The sequence below is a fragment of the Excalfactoria chinensis genome, chromosome 17 (genome assembly GCF_039878825.1).
Source record: "Excalfactoria chinensis isolate bCotChi1 chromosome 17, bCotChi1.hap2, whole genome shotgun sequence".
NCBI classification, from domain to species: Eukaryota; Metazoa; Chordata; class Aves; order Galliformes; family Phasianidae; genus Excalfactoria; species Excalfactoria chinensis.
The window spans coordinates 7273613-7296636 of NC_092841.1; the positions used below are offsets into that span (position 1 = coordinate 7273613).

General features: G+C 45.1%; 1 protein-coding gene across 1 annotated transcript; it reads right to left on the minus strand.

Annotated features, from left to right (window-relative positions):
• Nucleotides 1-3381: 3381 nt before the first annotated feature.
• Nucleotides 3382-22670, minus strand: LOC140259920 (ATP-binding cassette sub-family A member 10-like). Its single transcript, XM_072351684.1, has 39 exons — nt 22521-22670; nt 20698-20807; nt 20171-20381; nt 19753-19911; nt 19491-19591; nt 18694-18920; nt 18287-18425; nt 17762-17947; nt 17471-17618; nt 17050-17221; nt 16498-16556; nt 15965-16075; nt 15699-15874; nt 15361-15480; nt 14960-15098; nt 14643-14733; nt 14263-14402; nt 13650-13766; nt 13336-13528; nt 12547-12713; nt 11883-12010; nt 11394-11531; nt 11164-11277; nt 10757-10924; nt 10220-10330; nt 9430-9558; nt 8676-8744; nt 8163-8254; nt 7942-8062; nt 7484-7601; nt 6958-7049; nt 6421-6599; nt 6056-6131; nt 5706-5800; nt 5241-5360; nt 4949-5089; nt 4616-4695; nt 4480-4535; nt 3382-3979 (listed from the first exon to the last, which is right to left on the minus strand). The coding sequence occupies exons 2-39, from the start codon at nt 20797-20799 to the stop codon at nt 3881-3883; spliced, it is 4884 nt and encodes a 1627-aa protein (XP_072207785.1). The 5' UTR covers nt 20800-20807; nt 22521-22670; the 3' UTR covers nt 3382-3880.
• Between the last annotated feature and the right edge of the window lie 354 nt (nt 22671-23024).

Below are 23024 nucleotides of genomic sequence, written 5' to 3' on the forward strand. Positions count from 1 at the left end.
TAGCTGAAGAAAGATGGGGAAAAAAGGGTCATTTATGACTCAATCCTGACCACCCTGATGGTGATCTGGCTGTTGGGTGGCTGCTATTGAATATTTCCATGCGTTCAGGTGGCAGCTGGGATCCCAGGGCAGGTGGCAGCAGGCAGAACTTTCACCCTGACCACAGCTGGATGGGGTTGCGGCCTTGGACTCTCCTGATGGGTTTGGAGGCCCCTGGCTGCTTCTTCTTTTTATGGGCTGTACGTGTTGTTACAGCTGAATCAGGTTTCCTGGGAGGGATGAGGTAGAGGTAATGATTCGTTGCACAAACTCAAGGATTTCATGGCAAGGAGTTCATAGAACCACTAAGGTTGAAAAAGACCTAAGATTGTGTAGTCTGTTCCCCTACTACCAATATTGCAAGATAAAGTGTCCCTTAGTGCCACATCTACATGTTCCTTGAACACCTCCAGGGATCAAGTGGAAGGGCTGCTCCAGCTTGTCCCGCACCCAAGAATGGATGAGCTTTCACTTCCTATTGAACTCCTCACATGACCCCAGCCTTGTCCAGGGACACACTGTGTGCTGGTGGATGTCTGTTAGTTTCAGATAGCCAGGATTCATTCAGAATAGCACAGGGTCAGCAGGGTTTGTCCCTATACCTGCCACAAGTGTGCCCAACAGCTCATCTCCTCCCTTATCCATCCATAAACCATTCCTGGTGGCTGTGTCAGGACAAAGATGTGCAGCAACAAATGGCCGTTTCTATTTTGCCTAGAACATAAGTTCGTGAACTTCTGCTATCATTCAAGTATGATTTAATTAAAACATCATGCCTTACACAACCATCTCCCTTTCTTCTCTCTATTTCAAAAGTGCTTCCTGCTTTTTCCAGCTGGACAAGAGATCCTTCTGTCTTCTTTGAAGTAAATATTTTGTTGGGTTTGGCTGCTCTCACAGCCACACATAGTCCTCTGCCTGATATTTTATCCATCTGCTGCTGAAGGACTTTTCAGTGTAGAGTCTCCAAAGGGGTTGAGATGCTGTGTGTAGTTAAGGAACACCAGTGCAAGAGAAAAACGTTCTGCTTGGCTTTCACATGTGCACTAATTGGAGCTCAAGTGCCTTAAAAACAAAATGCTTGTAGAGATGCTTGTGAGGATGTCCTGGTACTCACATAAGCTGTGGTCACCAATGGTCCTGGTGCAGCCAGCTCCCCACGCTGTGCTCACGTGTAGGGCTGCAAGCCAGCCCTGGTTTCCTCTTTTGCCTACAGGGAATGGAAAAAGAGAACTGAACTCCCACGCCGGCGAGGTTGCCAACATCTGCACTGCTTGTTGTGCCTGAAGCACATCTGGCCTGGGCAGTACTGCGTGGGAAGAGGCTGTGACAAAGCGCTGCAGGGCTGGCTGGGGGCCACACTGCCCTCAACCATGATGCACTGATGGAGCATCGGGAGGATGGGAGCCGTGGTGCCTTTCTGGTGCAGCCACACACAGCCTTGTGTCTGGGGCCGGACTGATCTCCCATGGTTGTATTTCATTATCTACCCTACTTTACCCTGTTCTATTCTATTTGTAGTTTTCATCCTAGAAATGCCTTGTAGAAGGTGGTCAGCTGAGACGTGAGCTCTGCCCAGCACAAAGCACTGATGCCAGCCACAGGAAACCAGCTCCTTGTTCAGCATCACTCTGCTTTATCCTCATCCTCCTCCAAAGTTTGTCCTGTAGATATTCTGGAGCTTGAGTCAGTTCTTTCCTTGAATTTCTCAGAGATGTTGGTTTTTGTTGTCGCTGCTTGTATTCAAGCAGAGCTGCTTCACTTGCATCTGACCCCAGCAGATTTTTGTGACTGCCTTTGCTGCAGCTGTGAGGACACCTGAAAGCCCTGTGGTTCCCACCCAGGCATTCTTAATTCTCCCAGGTTTTACAGGGCAAAACACCATCCCTGAGCTCCCAGATCTTAAACCTGTGTGTGCTAATGGCTTTAAGTTGTGCCAGGGAAGATTCAGGTTGGATATCAGGAACAATTTCTTCTCTGAAAGAGCGATGTTTTGTTGGCACAGCTGCTCAGGATTTGGGGGAATCATCAGTGCTGGAGGTGCTGCGGAGATGTGGCACTGAGGGATGTGATCAGTGGGCATGGTGGGGTGGATTGGGCTTGGAGAACTTAGAGATCTTTTCCAGCTTCAGTGATCGTGTGATTCTCCCTTAAACTGAAAGATGCACATTGCTCCTTGCTGCTGCCTGTCTGGGGCACAATGCTTTGGGACTGGTGGTGAGTGAATGGCCCTTTGTGCAATGGGGGCATGCTGGCCACCCAGCTGTCAGCAGGGGAAAATGGAAAAAGCATAAAGAAGGCATTATTAAACCTAAAAATAAGAAACTCCGTTGCAGAAGGGAGCAGGCGGTGCACAAGCAGGGGACTGCTTGCTGGAGGGAGGCAGATTGCGTGCTGAGACACCCCACCTGTCCTATGGCAGAAGCAGAGGGGGGGCATTTCCCCACAGCCTCTCAGGGAAGGGATGGAGGGAGGGTGACCTCTGCAGGGAACATTCATGAAGCCTGATGGCTTCCAGAAAATCTCACTCTTGTTCTTCTTTCGTCTTTTTTTTCTTCCCTTAAACAGCAAAGCAAAGTGCTTGTGAACTTTTTGAGCACTTCTGTCCATTCCTTGCTGCCAGCTTAGCTCTCTTTTATGCAGGGCACAGAACCCCATTCTCCCAGCACTGGCTGTGGTCTGAGCACTGGGAATCTCAGCTTTGTGCTGGTGATTGCACTGTCTCTATTACCCTTCCCCTGTCTCCAGCTCCTGCCTGGCAGCCTCAGGGCACTGTGGAGGTCTTTTCCTTGTTAAAGAAGCAAAGGTCTGCATGTAGGGGCAGAAATGCAGAGGGGGGAAAAGCAATGTGTAGAATCACTAATGTTGGAAAATATGTCTAAGATCATCGGGTCCAACCAGTAACCCACTGTGCCCACTAGCCACATCCTTAATGTATTGCATAAATGGCTGTGAAATCAAGGTGGTCATGGCTTACACAGCCCTGAATTCCTGACTGCTGCAGGTACCTTCAGGACACTGAACGAAGTTCTTCCCTTTCCCTGAGTTTATGTTCTCTGGAGCTGAGTGCACAAGCAGGTGACTGAAGTGACTGGGGCTTCACTTTCCCATTCCCCAGGGGTGGGAGTAAAACCATTGTGCAAGCAGCAGGGAAATAATCTCTGAATGAGTGTCCTCTGGCTGCCAGAGCATGTTTTGGAGCTGAGTGCATAATGTCTACAGGCAGAGATTGCAACATAGTCATGACTGTATGTTATAGGAGAAAACTGGGCTTTGTGTTTTCTGAGAGGGTTTGTTTTGCTGTTGTAAATGAGCACAGGTATAACGTGAAGGCATAACCATGGGTTCTATGCAGGTGTTTATTGGGAGGATATAAAAATAGAGGGTAAATTTTTAACAAGATGTGTTTAAAGGCATCTTATAGTGCCACGTGTGTGGGAGATGAACTGAAGAGATGGGCAGTGGGGCCCAGACTTGCCGATGTACCCAGATCCACCAAACAAAGCAAGCCTTGACCTCAGAGATGGGGTAGGACCCACCTCTCTGCAATCCTTCCTTGTCCCTCTGCTCCAACCTCCTCTGCTTGATGGGAGCTTCCATTGGTGCTGGTACAGTTTCAACAAGCAGCTGTTGGAGACTCTCTTGGGGCAAAGTTCAGTGTAGGCACCCATACAGTCCTGGTGAAATGCCTTCTGCATCAGAGAGCAGCCCATGGCTGATGCTCCCTAGAGAGGCAGAACCTGATCCTCCTCCTGGTACACTGATAATGGCAGTAGATATGTGCAGTTATCACATCACTTAGGCTAATACAGAGTAATGTGTAAATGAGCATCATAGACCTTTAACTGTCCTCCTGCTGAAGTTGTTTCCATTCAAAAGGGCCATCCAAAGTGAGATCAAAATTATCCTTCTCCTGCTCTCTGGAGAGTTCCAAAAAGACCTAAATGGGCAATAGAAAGTTGTGTTTATTTCTTGGACCCTCCCTAGATGCTGTGATGCACCTTTGCAGGAGGCGCAGTTCTGCAACAGCTCTCACAGGTACATCTTCATGTAACTCTATGTGGGGAACACAGACACAGGAGCTGAGAATCTTGATCATAGGTATATCCATGGGATGGGTTGTACTCATGGAGGGATTGCACTTTGCTGTCAGCCTTGTGCAAGCAATGACCGCAGTGGCTGGGCCTGGGCATCATCAGGGACATCCATCTTTCCCTATGTGCAATGTGTCTTGGGTGACAGCATGCTACCTGTGTTGTCCTGACCATGCTGCTTCCCAACAGTGGCAAAACTAAACTAAAACAAACCAAACTCCACCATTTTCCACCACTTTCCTAGCAGAGAAATCCTTACCAACCCCCTTGGGGCAGGTTCTTTCCTCCTGCCTCAGTGCTGGCCCAGACCTCACTGTGGTTTTGCTCACACCTTGAGGTCACGTACCTGAGCCAAAGTGTTCAAAGAGAAGCTGTACTCCTCAAGGTTGAAGTTTTGTTTGGCTGCAGAGAAATAGAAATCGAGTTGAGAATTACCTGTTAGTGTTTCACCTTTTCAAATAGTCATCTTGCTTTGCTCTTACCTTCCTCTAGCTTGGAGAAAGACTGAGACAGGGGCAGTGCATCTTCCATTGGGACCTTGTAGACAAGCAAAGAGGGGAACCTGGAAGAAAAAGAAGAAAAGGGGATTCTTGCTCTAGATTGAGCTTTTGCATTCAGAAGTTTATGTTACAGTATGAGCTGGACCTATGGATGTTTTACCGTGGGGATAGCAACAGTGCTACTGTTGAATAAGGTCACCTCATTGGTTCTCTGACCCATTGATCTCTCTGCAGCTGAGATCCTGTATTTGGCCATCCTACTGAGCATGTTTTTAGAGATGATGTAACACTGTTTGTTTCCTATTTTGTAGTTACCTCTCCTGACGGGCAGCGCTTGGGAAAATCCTCAAAATCTCAGCATGTAGAAGATCAGTGCTCTCTGGGTCCTTGACTTTAATTTCCAGCAGATAGCCTTTGCCAAACTTGTTCTTCAGGTACTGAATGGAGCCAATGAACCTGCAGGTGAGTCGAGAAGTGCAGTGTCAGTGTGGATCCACTGATGTCTGCTCCTTCCCAAATCTTACAGTTCTGGGGATCACTTCACGAAGCCAACGGTGGGGGATGAGGCTGGGGAAGAAGCCTTTATCCTAGCCTTGCTAATACCCACCGCAGCTGCCCAGCCACCAGGATGGCCACGCGGTCGCACACTGCCTCTGCCTCCTCCATGTAGTGTGTGGTCAGCACAGTACCTGTCTCCTGGGTTTTCAGGGCAGCACGAATCATTTTCCTGAGGACACATGAGTTAAAAAGAAAAGAGCCAACACTACCTGGAAATAAGAGGCACTTTTTATCCAAGTTTTGTCCCTCTAGGCCCTAAAATCATTTCGGACATAAATCCAGTTTTGGATTCTTTTAAACTCAAATACAACTATCCTAACACATGCAACAAGGAGAACTTCTTAACACTTTGGATAAGGAGAACCGAGTAAACAGGTTTTGTTAAAAATGATACGAGCAGCATTAACTACAGATAGGGTGCTCTTTACCCAACCCTCCCCCCCCACCCTACATGTCCACTTGTGGCTTCCAGCCCCTCACCATGCATCAGCATGGTGCCTGGGGTACTGCTCACCAAATGCGGCGCTGTCCATTGGGGTCCATGCCAGTTGATGGCTCATCCAACAGCAGGACCGAAGGGTTGCCCAGCATGCACACAGCAAAGCACAGCTATGGCAGGGAGAGGGGTCAGGGTCAGACCTCCTGCAGCCCCAGCACTGTCTTTGAGGAGCTGCAGGCAGCGCTGTATTCTTTGTGAACATTAAACTTGATTGATAGGAGACAGGGAAAGTGCAATGTGATGCTCTCCCAGGTTGTTGGGAGCAGAGGTAGGTCCCACTGCTCCCAGAGGGCATTTTTCATTCATGTTATGAACATTTCAGTGCTCATTATAGTAAAAAGGGGAAAAAATAAAAATAAAAACACCTTTCTGGTTATCCCAGCAGGTAGTTTTCTGGTTGGTTTTTTTAAATAGTCCTGAAGCTCCAGAGCACTCACTAATCTGTGAGGAAAGGGAAGAAAGGAATGAAAGAACTTGCTATTCCCAGCTGAGAAATCAGCAGTTCCTAAAACAATAAGGAAAATGAACTTTTTTTTTATGCCCGAATTTTGACTCCTGCTTGATTTCAGTAAATTGTGTTAAAAAAAACATGAATGAATGTTTATGGAATCATTCAGACTGGAAAAGACCTCTAAAATCCCCAAGTCCAACCCCAACCCATCCTGCTATGCCTGCTGACCATGTCCCCAAGTGCCACATCACTGATCCCGGGACCACCCTCACCCCATACCTGTTGATGGCAGTGGCCATGTCCTCCTTGCGCGTGCCCTTCACAGCTGCGTAGATCTTCAGGTGCTCATGCACAGTGAGGTCTGGCCACAGTGGGTCCTCCTGTGGGCAGTGCCCCAGGTAGGCAAGCACATGGTCCTGTGGCCAGCATGGCATGGCATCTCGGCTCCTCAACAGCACCTGCATGACCAAGCTGTGTTTCACATGTGCACAGCCATGGGTGGAAGGTTTGGAGGGGATCTATGGACTTCACAGGGCTTTAGGGGAGGAAACCTGAGGGGCGAGGGATTGGTTTTGCAACCCTCATAGCTCCTGAATATAATCATGGTGAATTAGTAGAGGTGTACAGGTTGCTAGAGTTAGCAGCAGCTCACCATCATTTTTATTAATACATAGTTCAATAGCACAATGTACTTAGTCAAAACCCTGATCCCTAATATTGCTTTGAAAAAGAAAAATACATTGCTTAGCTAGGTACAAGCTCTGCATTTTTAGCACACATCTATCCCCTTCCCTCCAGACCCCAGCAGCCTCCTACCTGCCCAGCTGTCAGCGTTGTCTCCCCAGCTATCATCTTGATGACTGTGCTCTTACCAGCTCCATTGGGTCCCAGAAGTCCTAATACTTCTCCTGAAATCAGCACACAACATTTCTTAGTAAGGCCTACGGTTCAGTGGAGATATCAGGCAGTCTCATAAAAATAGGCTTAAAGAGAGTACACTAATATCAGGGATCATATACAATTATACAGATGTATGAGTATATGCTCAGAGAGGTCATAAATTACTTTTCAACTGTGTAGCTGATGCAGTGACATGAGTCTGAGCGTTGCTCCCAGAAGCCACTGCTGAAGTGACTGCTGTAGAGGAGGTAGTGTGATTTTGGATGGCGGAGAGTCAAAGACTGGATGTGTCTGTATTGTTCATTATCTTGCCAGCCATACACTGGGCATGCCTTAAGCATAGAGCAAATGGATTCCACCTTGGTGTCGTGGCTCAGATAACAGAGCCTGCAGAGGATTAGCTCTCTGGGTATGGTCAAAGTAAAACAGTTCCAGTCCTCACCTTTTTTAACACAGAAGGAAATATTTTTGGTGGCAATTTTCTTCTTCTTCCTCAAAATGGAACCAGCTTTCTTAATTTTATATTCCTTGTAGAGATTACTGACAATAATAACTGATTTCTGAAAGCAAGAAGGAGAAAGAAAGATCAGTCCGTTATACTGAATAGCATTCATCCTTCTGTAACAGTTTTTCATTTTAAAAGGCAAAAAAAACTTTAAAAGATCTGAGAATTTGAGATGCCATGGAACACTGTCCATTTTCCACTTAAAAGGTTTCTTCTTTATCCTGAAGGGACCCGCTCTGCCCACTCAAGAGCTGGGTTTTTCCATTGAGGAATGACAAATTCAGCCAATTCATTCACTTGCCCTTATTAATCTTGGCTATTTTTTTTTTTTCCCCTAAACCAACAATTTTATTACTGATATAAAGCAAAGAAAGAAGAACCACACTCAGCCTTACCTCCTCCTGACTCGAAGCTGCTATGGCATTTTTCACCGCTTCTCTTTCAGCTTTAACATCTTCATCTTCCTCTTTGGGCTCCTCGGGATGCTGATGGCTGTTCTCTTTCCTTGGGGAAATTCTATAGATCGAAACAGGTTCATCTTAGCATTTGGTCAAGGTGTTGTCTTCAAAGAAAAGCAGCATCTAGCAGTGCCTGCGTTGTGTGCATTCATACGAACCTAAATACCAGGTCCTTTCTCAGAACTGGCCTTCCGTACTTTATCTCCAAATAACGAAGAAGGAAAACGAAAACCACAGAATGGATGTAAGGCTGAAAAAAAAAGAGGTTGCCACACTGACAGACTTGCCTTCCATTCCGCTGTGGCTGAAGCTGAAAAGATGGTGGCAGAGTTATAAACTACATGGGGAGAAAAACACGGCATGTGAAATTAAAATCTGTTGCCATCTCAATTCAGGGTAATCCTGAAGGCTGTGAACTCTGCTGTCATCTACCAGTACTGCAGAAAACATCAATGACAGAAGCATCAAGCCACCTGGACTTATTTCCCTTTTCCCTTCTCCATTTCAGTGGAACAAAACTATTGTCACGTAGGTGGGTGATCTGTCATCCACATCCACATCACATAGAAGGATCCTCCTTCTATGCAAGATGAACTCGCTTCCTTATAACTGAGGATACAGCCTGGGAGATGCACAGTGCTAAATAAAAGTAATCTTAAATGTTTTCTTACTGCAAAGACGGCTATGAGTACTTTGTTGTTTGGGAAGCCTTCAGTTGAGTCCGAGTCTTCTATAAACATCTGAAGGAGTAAAAAAAAATACACAATGAAGACCTGCAATTCCTTTATATAATGCTGGGTAGTGTTAGAAGCTTTAAATACAAATAACAAATACATCAAGAATGCACAAAAGCTTCTAGTTTATCCAAAACATTCACCATAAACTCTTCACTTTGGGTACTCCAGTCATACTCCAGAAAATGCCGTAGCACTCAGTAGATGCATCAGGCTCTTTTTTTGGAGGGATGGTGGTTTGTCAGAGGAAAACATCTCTCTCCTTTGGGGGCCCAACAGAGTAGAGGCTGGAGAGAGGGGGAAGAGGCAGAGGAGGGGTCCTTTCCTGGTTGAACTTCTCTCCTAATTCCCTTATGGCACAGAAATGGCTTTGCAAATAGCTGGAGGGTTCTTTTTTAATTTCCTGCTCCCTTTCCATGGCCACTCCCAGCTGACGTGCAGTAAAACACTTTGGGAGCATCCATAACTCTCACTCAGTTTCCATGCAAAGTCAGATGTGCAGTCTTGTATTTTCTCTTATGATTGTTCAAGCCCAGCTGCTTGACTTAGCATGGGAAGAATTAAGATCGCTTTCCTAACCCACAGTCACGGCCCATGTGAACAAGAAGCAGCCCATAGCAGTAATGGACAGATGGAGAAATTCCATCTGGTCTGAAAGAATTACCCAACAGATGCCAGTGCAGCCATTTACCTGCTCAATGTCGATCATGACGCCCAAGGGTGGGTACAGGGGGATCAGCAGAGACAGGAGGTAGAGAGAGATTTCAAGTTCTGTTAGGTAATCCACGATTCTGCTGACAATTAAAGTAACAAGGCATGCCTACAAATGAAACAAGAGGGTTACTGAGCTGATAAGAAGGTTTGTGTTCCTCACCGGTCATAAAAGTTGCACAGATCTACCTTTTCAAATCCCCTTGGAATTTCTCAAGATGGACAAGAAACACAAAGACAAGAAGCATAAAGACAAGAAAGGATGAGGGTGCAGGAGGTCCTCATCTATCTCTGCCGCTGCTTTGGGTCATCTGGGTAAACTCCTCCCCAGGCACAGTGCTGCTTTGGTCAGAAAGAAGCAGTATGGGATCCCGTTCAGTTCCCATCCCACTTCACACTATCCCATCTGATCTACACAGAATAAGGGAACGGAACACAAATTCCCCATTGTTTCGTGTTTTGAAACTTTAACTTGAGCAAGGCTTTGGGAGAAGAGAGAAAGAAAGGCAGTGCTTGTAAGGAATGACACAAACTGTGAAATGAATCCTTATTTCCAGAATTGTGGGAGCAAAGGGCTGGGTGAAAAAAGGGGGACTGGCACAGAGCAGAACAAAGTGACAGTGATTTCTATTGACTTTTTTGTTATAAAAAACACATGCCCTTATCTATGTCCTGGATCTATAATTGGTGTTTCGACCTCTAGGTTGTCTTTAAGATCTCAAAATACATTTCCGTAAACCTCATATTGCGTTATCGAGCCATATGCTTACCACTATTAGGATAAAAGACCAAAAATCACAGTTCCATCCTTTCCGAAAGAGGAAGGAGATTAAATAGATGAAGAAAACGATAGAAATTCCATAGCCAAAAGCATTCGTGATCTGCAGAGAAAAGTGCTATTATTAGAGAAAATGGAGTCATGTCAACAACCAGAAACCTATATTCAGCAATGTGGTTCAGTTTGTGTGGTCATTCATTAAGATCAGGACGTTCAGAAACTACCACAGTTTGTCTGCTTAGTGTACAGGAGTGTATTAAGGCAGGATTTATTGCCTTTCTTTTCCAGCTGGGGAAGCTCACATTATAGGAGGTGAAACGAGGAGAAAGGCAGTAACGATCTGGGGTCCACATATTTTCTTCCTGCCTGCTACAATGAACTGCTAAAGTTCTGCCATGATTTTGTGGGGATATTCTCCAAAATGCTACCTCCCTCCTCATAGCTGCTGTCTCAGCTAGCATTGCTCTTGCTGGAAGTATTACCCAAATCCCCCCTTAGCAAACCAGTGTTCACTAGAAAAAGGACTTACCAGAAAGAAGCTGCTGAAGGTCCCAGACAGTTTGCTGCTCATTGCAAACTGTAACGCAAACATGGAGAAGAGAAGGAGCCAGCAGAGTGGGACATCCACCAGTGCCTGCCCACACCAGTATGCTGAGGGGAAGAGCCCTGAGACCCGCAGCTGGGCACGAGCTCCTGTCTGGGAAAGAATGTGTCAGCTATAGGAACAGCTCTTGGAACTGAAAAGCTAATAAAGCTTGTAAAAAGCTATTCTAGTATTGCAGTATTGGTATTAAAATCCAATGTTTTTTTGTCTTTCAGCAGTCTGTGCTGGCTGCAAAGCTGACCACGCAGTGAAGAGCCTCAAGATGCCACACATGGCAATACAGTTGTGATTCTTCTGCTCATGCAAGATTTGCTGCATTTCAGTGAATTTACCTTGTAGTCCTGCAGATAGCCCATTGCAAAATGAGGAGGGAAACCTGGGAATAGCAACAGCATGTAGATAAGGTAGAAAGAGGCAAAGTAATCCCAGGATCGTGGATTATCTACCTGAAAACAGAAGAACAAAACATTTGTAGGAAACATCCACAGTCTAATGGCTAAATGTTCATTTCGGAGCATTTATTGCAGTGTAAAAGAACTTGAACTGTCATACATAGACTTACATAGAAAAAAGGATGGCTCCAGATCTGGATGTGTGCGGTGGAATTGAAAGCTCTCAGCAGAGCATTGCTGATGATGTTCACAAGCACTGGGAAGCAGTTGATGGCCTCCATGTGGCAAAAGATGGTAAACCTGTAGCTCTTCAGAGAGCAAGAAATCAGGATGAAAACTCTTGGCCGGGAGAATTCAGGCCTAAAATAATGCATGTTGCTTGTGCCTTTTGTGCAAGCAGCACAAAGAAAATCTGTATAACTCTGGCACACAGATAGAATCATTGAAAGACTTGGGTTGGGAGGGACCTAAAAGATCATCCAAATGGAGGAACAGAATCATAGGGTCTCTTCTAGCACATAGATTACTGGCTAAAACACTCAATAATCTTTATCCCTGTGGACTCGATCCAATAAAGGTTCAGTGTAGCTGAAGGAGGAACCTTGCTTAATTAGTGCATTGTTAAGAAGCAATGTTAGGATGGCAGCAAAAGTCCTCACCTGGCCTTCACGAGATACTTCAATGGCCCCATTGTGTTTCAGCTCCTCTGTGATATTTTCCTTGCTTGTAATTTCCAGTGCAAGATCTTGGCTTTCAAGAGCGTGGATAAAGTCCTCAATGCTTGAGCCTGATGTGAAAGCCAACAGCAGAGAAATCATAATAGTGAGCAACAAAAGAATCTTTGACAGTTTCCTTTTTTGAATCCATGACTGCTATACATAACCATGACCCTGGAAAGCCAGACAGCACGTATGGATTGGGTCACTGCACAGAAATGTTTGTGAAATTAATGGATGACAGTTTCAGTGACTGAAACATTGCTTTTTCAACCCCCCTTCACTGAGTTGCAAATGCATTCTCCTGATGATGGTCTGATGAAGCCAACAGTATCATTCTCTGGCAAAGTAACGTGAAATAGCATCCACTCAAAGGAACGTCAAAGGTAGAATTCTGGAAGAAGGCTGTTAATCTGGTCAGGATTAATTTTGAAAGAGCAGAAACTATTTGGGTGGAGGTTAGGATGTGAGGCAGGGAAAGAACTGGATCCCTACTCATTCTTCCTACTGGGATATTCCTTTCCATGTCACCGTTTTAGGATGTCATCTACTGAAGCATCATCAGTCTTCATTTACAGCCCATTAAATCATGAGGAGCCCAGCTCACCCGTGCTGTTGAGCACCAGCAGGTTGGTGGTATCAGCATGAGCCCTGGTCCGCAGGGGCAGGAAGTACCGCGACGAGCACAGCTCCCAGGCATTCATGCTCTGCCAGACAGCCATCAGTGCCAGCTGCAAAATCAGGGGGAGCAGGAAAACCACATAGAGCAGCAAACTGCATGGAGAGAGAGGTGAATAAACACTTAGAAAAGAGACATTTTGCAGATTGTGGTTATATATTGGGAACAATAGATTATCTCAGCATCTTCTTTCCGTTTCTTGTGTCCCATCTGGAAATGTCAGCATGGCAGACTGAAACCAATGGGGTCAAATGAGTTCAGACCGTGACAACATTGAGGAAGTATTAAAAAAATAATGATTTAAATGGAACTCTGAAAGCAGTATTTTCCTTCCTCCGACTGCACATGCTAGTTCATTTTAAAACTTCCACATCTGAAATAAAATTGTTCCTAAACATTCAGAAAGTAAATGGATTTCCTTTGTGTAATTTACCCAGTGCAGGAATGAAAACGCATAGAAGATATCGAGTATCAAAACTGTAAAGAAGAGGAAGGGAGGAAGGAAGGAGAGGCCTTTGTGTTTGGGGCAGATTTAATATTTACCAGCAATGGAAAAGAAGCTGCTTTTCTCTCCTCTGTGTGCAGATTGCCAAGATCATTCATAGCCAAGACCTGATCTCAGTTACTCCAAATGCTCCTCAGAACAGGGCCATGAAAATCATCCCCCTTCCTGTGACTGCCCCCAGCTCTACACAAGACCATCCCTTTTATACTCACATGGAGAGGAGGTTCTTCACTGAGCTCTTGAGCTTTAGTAAGTGCACCCATGCCACGGCAAAGACCTGCTGCTTCCAGAGTGCCCAGCTGCTGATGGTCATCCTCCCAGTGTCTGAGAGCAGCAGGGAGCCTGACTCCATCTCCTCTGGGCTCCGTGCTCCTCCTTCTGCCCACTCCCCAGGGACACGCTCATCTGCAGAGAGTTTTCCATGTGCTGTTATGTCTGAAACCAGCTTCTACGCTGCGATATGGGGGTGGTTGTGAAGCAGCTGCTCTCTTGTCTGAGGGCTGTGTATTGACAGCCACAATTGTACCTTCTTGATCCACAGCGGCTTCTTCCAGTCTCAGGAAGACATCCTCCAGGGTTGTCATACTAACTCCGTAATTGATGATTCCCAGGCCAGAGCAGCTGTCGAGGCCCCTGAACAGATCTGTGTAACAGAGGTATTGTCAGTGCCACCAGGGTGTCAAACACAAGCATGACTATGGACCAGACTTTGGAAAGGTGAAGTCAACCAGGGTGAGGTATCTCCAGTCATTGGGAAAATAGTAAAGTAGTAACTGCCAACAAGCAGGGGGTTCAGAGGGAACCTCAGGCTGCCAGATTCACAGTTCTGTGACAATTAAATAGAATCACAGAATCAAAGAATGGGTTGGGTTGGGAGGGACCTTGAAGATCACCTAGTTCCAACCTCCTGTCATGGGCAGCTTTCTCCATTTAGCATCAGCACTCCAGGCAGCAGGGCTACGAGACTGCCAGACTGATGGGCACAACTGCTGCAGCAGGTATGGGGTAGTGGCCATTGCATGCAACAGTTTAATGGTCTTCATGCAATCCTTGCAGAAGTTCCTCATTTCTCTTTCCCCACATAATGTTTCCATTTTCCTTTTCTATGGACAGCTCTGAATTATTTTCATGAACATTACCTGGGAATTTATTCACGTTTTCTAATGGCAGTTTATATCTCAGCTCGTATTGACCGTGTCCTGAGAATATGACGTTGGGGATGTACTGCTTAACTAGAGATGTCACGTTCTCTGCATCACAAGAATCACTGACGTGGATTCTGCTCAATTGAAAGGAAAAAGCAAATGGTTAAAACAGCAAATGAAATTAAAACAAGACTGTATTCGCTAGGATGCATCAAATTGTACTTCATTTCTCACACTGGAGTAAACTACATCTCCAGCTAGTTTAACTGAATGTGAATTCATCTCATTTTGCTGTTTTGAGTTTCCTTTTTACAGACACCTTAATGGATTTATGCCTATTCCCAGACACTGGTCATTACAGCTGAAGTGCGTACCTTAAATGATAGCCAATCCCCCACTTATTCTTCAAGAACAAAGAGGAGCCAACACACTTAAGCCTCCCACGTGAGATAAAAGCCTTGCGGTCTGAAGAGAGAAAAAAAATAAAGCACAAGAAGATTTTAAGCTGTAGAGCAGTGATTTAATATAATATTTTTTTCCTACATCTGGACTTCCCATGGGCAGTTCAGTGGTGCTTCGTATTTCTCTGGGGGCAGATCCCATGATCCAGATTTTCATCCCAGGTAGATTGGTCCAGAGAAGGACTTCCAGATGCAGGGATGCTCTGCAGGGAGGCTGAGACTTTGCTTACCTGCGAGGATGTCGGCCTCGTCCATGAACTGTGTACTGAAGAGGATCACCCGGCCAGCTCTGTGCTCCTTGAGGATGCTCCACACCTGGTGCCGGGAAAGAGGATCCAGCCCTGCTGTTGGCTCATCCAGGAGCAGCACCTGCACATGGGATGAGATCAGACCTTCTCCACTGAAGGAATGGTTGCACAGCTTTTGGGGTTGGTGTCCCCTGAGAGCCTCAGGTCCTGGAGGCAAGAGCCAGGCCATCTGGTGTGCAGGAGCAATCACTCTGTGCACTGCTCAGGGGACTCTGCTTTAAACTAGATGTGTAAAATTAAGGTAAAGAGTTTACCATCCTACTGGAATAATGATGGCCACGTTAAAATTACTGAATATTCTGTATATTACAGAGCTGCTTTACCTGTGGGTTCCCAAGCATGGCTATTCCAATGGATAACTTCCTTTTTTGCCCACCACTCAGTTTCTCAGCTTGGGTGTCTTGCACACTGCTGATATCCAGCAGTTCCAAAATGTTTTGCACCTAAAAAAAGCATAAGAAAGCCCATTCACAGAACCAGCTGTCAGTCTGTCCTTTGTGATCCACAAAAGAGGTATAGCTGGGAACAAAGGAGTGATTTCTAAGGGTGTGTTGGCTTGCTTTGGGTGCACCAAGGTTGGGTCACTTTGGGTGTACCAAGGTTGGCTTGCTTTGGGTGCACTAAGTCCCCAGGCTCACATTACAGGGGAACTTGCACTTACCTCTTGCTCTACCTCTTTGGATTTGATGCCCTTGATCTCTGCAAAGGTTTGTAAATTTTCTTTCACTGTTAGAACTTCGAAATGCGTGTTGAACTGTGGGCATACACCGACCATCTCTCTGATCTCTTCCCTATCTCCTATCTCTGACAGCTTGTAGTCATAGATGGTTGCAGAGCCTATTTATACAAATGCGTATGATGGCAGGGAACGAGATGGGCTTTACAGTTTTGAAGCTCTCTCATTGCACCTTACCAGTCCCATCCTACCTTCAGAAGGCAAAGTCAGCCCACTGAGCACATTTAAGAGCGTTGTCTTTCCAGCCCCACTGTGACCGAGCAAGGCAGTGATCTGACCCTCGTAAATATTTAAAGACAAACCTAGAACACAAACAACACCAGATCTGGGGGAAAAAAATGAGGTTTTACTCCCCTCTGTTCATTGACAAAGGCAAGGCAGGTCCAGAAGGATAAGAACTAAGCAGCAATAATTAGTCAGGAGTCCATTAAGGAAAACTGAGGAAATATTCTGCAAAACTAAAACTGAAGGCAGAAGAAGCTGCTCTGGAATTAGCTGAAAAGACAGAAATATGACAACATAAAAAAGCTTTCTTCTTCTCTTTACTTTTTGGGGAATGGAAAATCAGTGGATAAAAACTGAATAAAACAGTAATCAGCTGCATCAACATTTTAGACAATTTTTCAAGCAATGCAAGAATTCTTTTCTTTCTTTGATCATCTGAAATACTTGCAGAGCTGTGAATCTTCACCTTTAGCAGAAATTTATATCACAGCTTTCGTACCTCTCAAGGCTTCTGTCTTCTTGTCTTTCTTTTTGTATGTTTTCTTAATATTGTGGAGTCTAAAAAGGAAGGAAAGGCAGATATTATTTCAGAATTCTTGTAAATGCATTTAGGTGTCCTTTCTTATCCTTATCTGTCTGAATCTTATCTTGTCTGAATTCAAAATGACATAAATGGATGGGAAGTGTGAGTTTGAGTGCTCTATATTCAGATGTGAACACTGCTACCTGGCACATGCTAAAGGGGCAACAAGCCTTACAAGGACAAGGTCAGGCCCATTGCAACAGATGGCCCCTTTGCAACAGGCTGCCCTCCGGGTTCTCCTTGTTGTCTGTAATGGCAATTTAACAAAGTCCGTGTCAAAGTAAACAGCAAAGAGCTTATGGGGATGTCACCATTAGTGGCCTGAGTTATCTATTTATCTCTAACATTTTACTGTGATGTTTCTCTGTGAAACAAAACCACATGAAGATGGAAACAGAGCTGATGGCAGAATGGTGCCAGCAGGAGCATTGACCCGAGCTACCAAACAGCACGATGCTCAGTTCCAACCTGATGGCCTCCTTCCCCCTGAACTCCAGGGGTACCGGCTCCACGTTGTCCCCTGGGTGCTCCTCGGGGCTTCCAGCACCTCTGTATCCTTCCCCAGGAGAGCCCCTCTTGCTCCGCATCCAATATGAGGGCTTCAAGCAGAAAAGTGGTGGGGCTGGGATGCCGTATTTACCTGGCATGACAGAGTAAAAGATGGTGTGCTGTTAACTGAAGGCACTGTAAGAATGCCACCCTATGGCAAACACTTTTGGAGATTCTGTAAACTACCTTCCTGCCTTGAAATTGGTGCTTTGTGACCTTAAAAGCTAGGGGAATTTTCATCAGTGTGCTCATCATTTCTGTGAGGAGCTACCACGCAAAATTCACATAAATCAAAAGTATAAAGGAGGAAAGTACGGCCATAAGTATAAGCCACACTTACCCTGCAGAACTTTGTCGAAGTAGATAGCTAGCAGCATGTACAAGACTGAGTCAAAGGTCAGCATAATGCAGGTTGAAAGTAAAAAGTATGATTCCTCCATAATGTTAGAAAATGAGAAACCTATTCTGTATCTTTCCAAATTGAAAATCTGAAACAAAGGGCAAAGTAGAAGTATTTTCATGCTGAAAAATCATGCAAGTGACATCAAATCATGGATGCTGTTGACTTCGTTAATCCCAAAACCTTCTATCCCATTGACCCTATTGACTCTGTTGAGATGATGCCCCGTACCTTTGCAATGCCAGCATTGAATGTGAAAGGACAAAAGAGGCTGAGAAACCACTTCAAAGGTTCTGGAAGCTTTTCTATCAGCACTGAGAGACTCAGGCAGCCAAAGAGAAAGGTGATGAGGAACCCCATGGAGCCCACAAGTTTGGATGTTCTCAGGAGAGAGCAGAGCATGAAGACCAGGTGGACCTGTAAGAACAGAAACGTCCTTCAGGCTCCAGAGGAGATAAGTATCCTTCACCAGCAGTATTGCCAATTGCCAGGTCTCTGGTTATCTGAGTCTATGTAATGAAATATGACCAGTCCTTTCTCAGGGGGTAGACCTGAGCTTCAATCAGGTCTTCTATAGCCAGTCTACAACTCAATCCACTCACTGAGGCAGAGAACCCACTCAGCTTTTTCACTTCATGTGATCAAACACAAATACAACTCTGACCACAGTGCTCGTGCCTCTGGAACAATGTTTATGCTTATCAAAACATCAATAGACCATGCAGTGAGAAAATCTGGCTCTCATATCTGACTTACGCATGCAAGGCCATACAGGAAAAGCAGCAGTAGGACAGCAGAGAAGCTGCTGGCGTAGAAAGTCTCCTGTACCACCAGGGCAGCCAGCAGGCAAGACAGGATCAGCACGTAGATGGCATACAGCAGGCTCCAGGACAGCCTGGAGGTGGAGAGCTATTGTTATATGGCTGCGTAATGCTGATGCAAAGTCATTTAGATGGCAGAACCATTTCAAATTAAAACATCACCTATTTCCCAGAGCAAACCCAACCATATGTTATGCAGAACAGAGAGCATGGCCCACTTCAGGAAATTCCCAAGGAGGAATGGCCATGTTCAGCCCTTCTGGTTTGTCCTTAGGGTACTCATAAACACATTCAATTCATTGATGTATTATGAAAGTGCCCAATAGTTAAAAAGGAACTCACCAAAATGCCATATCGTGTAGCCCCATCAACTTCATCAGTACTTTGAGCTTCTTCTTTTCTCTTACAACATTCACAGATAAGAAATACATGAATGAGGAGAAGCACATCACAATAGTAATCATGAAATAACTGTACTCCAATGTAATCGAGGAGATGACACTCCGGGACTTCATGCGCACACCAGATATTGTTCTCATTTCCTCCCAAACTGAATGATTTGCCACCACCTGAAGGAATTCAAGGTCAAAATATTAATATTCAGTTTATTTTCTGCAGTGAGTTGTGGCTGTACAATGAATCCTCTGATTCATCTGCCGTAGAATGCCTTTTTAATACTACTTTGTAATGCAGCCTTAGAGACACTGGGGAATAATACAATAAAGTTCAATGGGAAGGGCTCAGCTGGACTCCCTCCATCATCTATGAAAACCAACCCACCCAGCAGCTGTTTGTGCTACCCAAGTATTGCCTTTTCCTTGACACCTGGGAAATACACTAAACCAAGCAGTAGTGCTACATGTGGTTCCCAGCCTTCAGGAGCAAATGCAGTTTTGAAGAGAAACAAAAGTCAGCACAGCTCTTCAAATGAAATCAAAACCCAACATCTTCCGTAGGAAACTGCTGGTCCCATCCAAGTCCCTGCTGTCGCTGCCAATAATACTCAGGCAGTATTTGCTTTTTCTAGAGAGGATTTCTGACAAGCTCATCCCTTGTTATTGTCACAATATTTGTCTTTTCTAGATAGAGAGAGATGTATCTTTTAAAAGGAGATTTACTGCGGTTCATAACTGATTTACCTCTATAATAGCAGCATCAATGCTGGACTGCAGGGACAGGAAACCTTTGTACCAGTACCTGGGGCTGTTGCAATAGTGTGATGAGTAATTGTAACAGCTATCTGCAGGGATGGAGGGAAAAGGGCATCACTCACATACATGCAACTGATTTAATAGAAGAGGAAAACAAGATTAAGATCCTCTGCAGGAACCAACAAATATATATATATATATATAACATTTTAATAAGAGCATCAAACGGCATCAGAAAACAGCTGGGTACCTATATATTCAAGGTTTTCATTTGGAAAAACCACATTCCCATCAGGAAACCGGAGGTGATAGGAGAAGTTGTTTTTAAATACAACTCCTATAAGCTCTTCATTCGAAATCCAGGCTTCTTCCAAGGCTCTCTCGGTGTCCAGTGCCTCCAGTTTTATCCCTGGGGTTTAAAAGATGAAATATTGCAATGAGTTTCTGTCACACTGAAAAACACACGCACAGGCTGTGGGTGTAGGTCTTGCTTGTTTCCTAATATCCAACCTGAAGCATGTTCTCACCTCACTAGCAGTTTAAATTACTTGAAACAGTCGTGAAGAAATATTTGTGAGAATGGAGGGTATGGGAAGAACCACTTAAACACAAACGTGTATAAAAGGTTGAATAACACCAAAGCCAAGCATTTAAGAGAGAAATCATACCTGTCATCACAGACTTTGAGGCCACTGTGTTCATTATGTGCCTGGTGGCTGCAGTGTCAGGTGTGAAAGCAATGGTGACTCCCGTGGCATTGTAGGCAGGATCATCCAGCTGCCCCAGGTGGCTGTGTGGCACCTCGGGGTAGGGGATGTACATCATGAAGTTGCTCACTATGAACATCAGTGGCAGGAAGAGCAGGGACAGCATCCACTCCTGGGTGAGGGAAACAGAGAAGGGGATATGAGGATCCCTCTGTTGGATCAGGGTAAACAAAGCAATGAGTCTCATTGGTTTCTTGGTCAGCAATTGACTAACAACGTTGTTGTGTTGTGTACCTCACCCCAGAAATTTACTCTGCTTGGAGAACCCATCTGTGCTCTGCCGTGTCATGCAAAAGACAAATATACCAGCTAAAAAGGCAGACGTGTTCATTGCCAGTCAGACCTGATCGGCTTGGGTGACCTTAATATTCAAGAGATAACAGCAACAGGATCAGTCAAAATCCCCAGGTAAGTTCTTTTAAACCTACCTGAAAACTCTGCATTTTCATCCTCCATTTGATAAGCACATTTTTCCACAAGAGAATTTTAGTTTGCTGGAACAGACTCAGATTTCTCTTAAGTCTCCTCATCTTTGTACCTAGGGAAAAAAAAAAAACAACAAACCAAAACCTAATTGCTTTCAGATACAGCAATGCTGAAACATCAGTGACTGCTTTTATTTGCCCAGCAATTGCATATCTGCCAGAAATACTCTCCTTTTTCTGAGGAGATGAAGCCATTTGGTCCCTGTCTCTGTCCTGCACCAGAGGCCATTATTGTCATCAGTGCGTTCCTCATCCTTGTGGCTCAGCACTACGGCACCAATTATAATCCAGATTTCATTCTTCCATGCTTAATCATGGCAAGGCTGCGAGGAGTTAACTCGATAATACAAAAGGGAAATCAAGACTGCATGACCTAATTGGCTTGGGTGGCCTGAATATCCAAGAAGTGACAAAAACATAGTCAAGTAAAATCAACAGATTCTAGTTGCATGTGATTTTAATGGGCTGTAGGCTTCACACCAAATGTTGAGAAACTCTTGGCTGTGGTACAAGCTGAGCTCAGACAGAAAACAGAGTCAACTGAAGGCAACTGGGAGCTATGAGGGAACAAATTCTTGGAAGTGCATGGAGAGAGCTGCGTCGTCGGAGCTTTTCATGGGGAACAAGAGAGAAAAAACAACCATGAGTGTGCAGTGGTGGGTTACTCCATAAGATCTCGCAACATCCTCAAAGCTGTGGTCAAAGCAAAACAGGGATTTGTTTCCTGGATGACAACCAGTGCTTGTATTGAGTCTTAAAGAAGCAAGGCATAGCACGTATTGTCAGAGGAACACTGCAGATGAGACATGTCCATGTTAACCATTAGGGAAATAGTCATGGGTAACTGAAGTTAGGACAAAGCACCCAACTGTGAAAGGGAAACCAAACTCCCACAGCCAAACTGCTCTGCTGCTCGAGTACACTTCCAGACAGTGGTTCCTTAATCTTCTGTACACAAAGTCTCAGGTGGGAACTCTGAGAGCACGTGGAGACTGAACCCTTCCAAAGCTCCCAGTCATACAGAGGAAAGTGTATCCTTAAAAGCTACAACAAAAGGTATTGCCTCTGTGGGATACTTTGGGAGGGTAGGGACAGGAATCTGCTATCTGACCATCACATTCCAAATGGATTCTTCTCCAACCGAAGTCCTCACGAAGCATATAAAAATATAAATTTGGCTTGTTACGATCATCTCTAGGTTTCCTTGGGATGGTGAAGCCAGCCTACACTTGGACAAGCTGACATGCAGCCAGAGTTCCAGCTTCACACCCAGGAGACTTCAGCGGGATGAAGAGCTGGCCACCAGGTCCCATTGCAGATGTCCCGAGTGTCCCCTCCCCACCACCCCCATCTCTGCCTGGTCCCAGTCAACCTCAGTGGGAATTTCTAGGAGCGAAAGACAATTTTTTTCTTCTTTAAATTCCATCTTTAGGTTACTCTGCTCCTATGTGCGTTGGATGCCCTAAAATACTGACCATAGCTGAATCATATCATGTCCTATAGCAAAAAGAACTGCCAGAAATACACCTCTGCTGCAAATGGAGCCCCATTTGCTCTATATTAAATGGAGGTTAAAATGCCTGTTATGCTTAGAGTGCCAATAAGTTTAATCCCACTCTTAACCAAGCCTGTTCCCAAGACACCCATTGACCCATCTCCCTGCATCCCTGTGTTCACCCAGCATTATTTATGCTTAATTACCGAGTGCTCCCAACTCTCTGAAATACCATTTTCCTCTTGTTTTAAGAAAAATGCTCGAGCCTTACCTTAACGGGAGGGTTTGACAGGGATCCAAAGCTCACTCTGTGCAATGCACCCCTGGACGTGGGGCTGCCGGGTCAGCTCTGGCCAGTGGTTGCAGTGCTGCTCGGATCACTTCTCTTCACACAACCACTCCTTCACGTGGACATTTCTGCCCAAAGGCATTCCTCACACGGTCCCTCACTTCTCCCCCTTCCTCCTTGGCAGGGCTTCAGATTTATTTACGTTATAAAAAGCAAACAGAGCGTATTGTTGTGGAGTTGCCCAGGCAGATTTCACTGAAAAAAAAAAAAAAAGGAAAAAAAAAAAAGGATAAAAAAAGAAAAAGTTACTCAGGAAATTCTTGAGTCTTGGCCAAGAGAGGAAAATTCAGCCCAACAATAAGCCATACACAAATCCTTTATCTGGCAAACCCTTATGCTTCTCAGCACAGAGAATTCAGCTGAGCTATCCCGGCACGCTGCTGGAGGAGGGAAGGTCGCCTGTTTCCTATCCTACCAGTTTTCTTT

What these genes read in the sequence shown, in the direction of transcription:
- LOC140259920 (XM_072351684.1), bottom strand. Translation starts at nt 20,799, where the DNA reads ATGAGGAGACTTAAGAGAAATCTGAGTCTGTTCCAGCAAACTAAAATT. An exon ending in GGTCTTTTATCCTAATAGTG is followed by an intron (nt 9,559 to 10,219) that starts GTAAGCATATGG and finishes TTTCATTTGTAG; the next exon opens with GCATGCCTTGTTACTTTAAT. An exon ending in CTTTGAACACTTTGGCTCAG is followed by an intron (nt 3,980 to 4,479) that starts GTACGTGACCTC and finishes TTGCCCATTTAG; the next exon opens with GTCTTTTTGGAACTCTCCAG.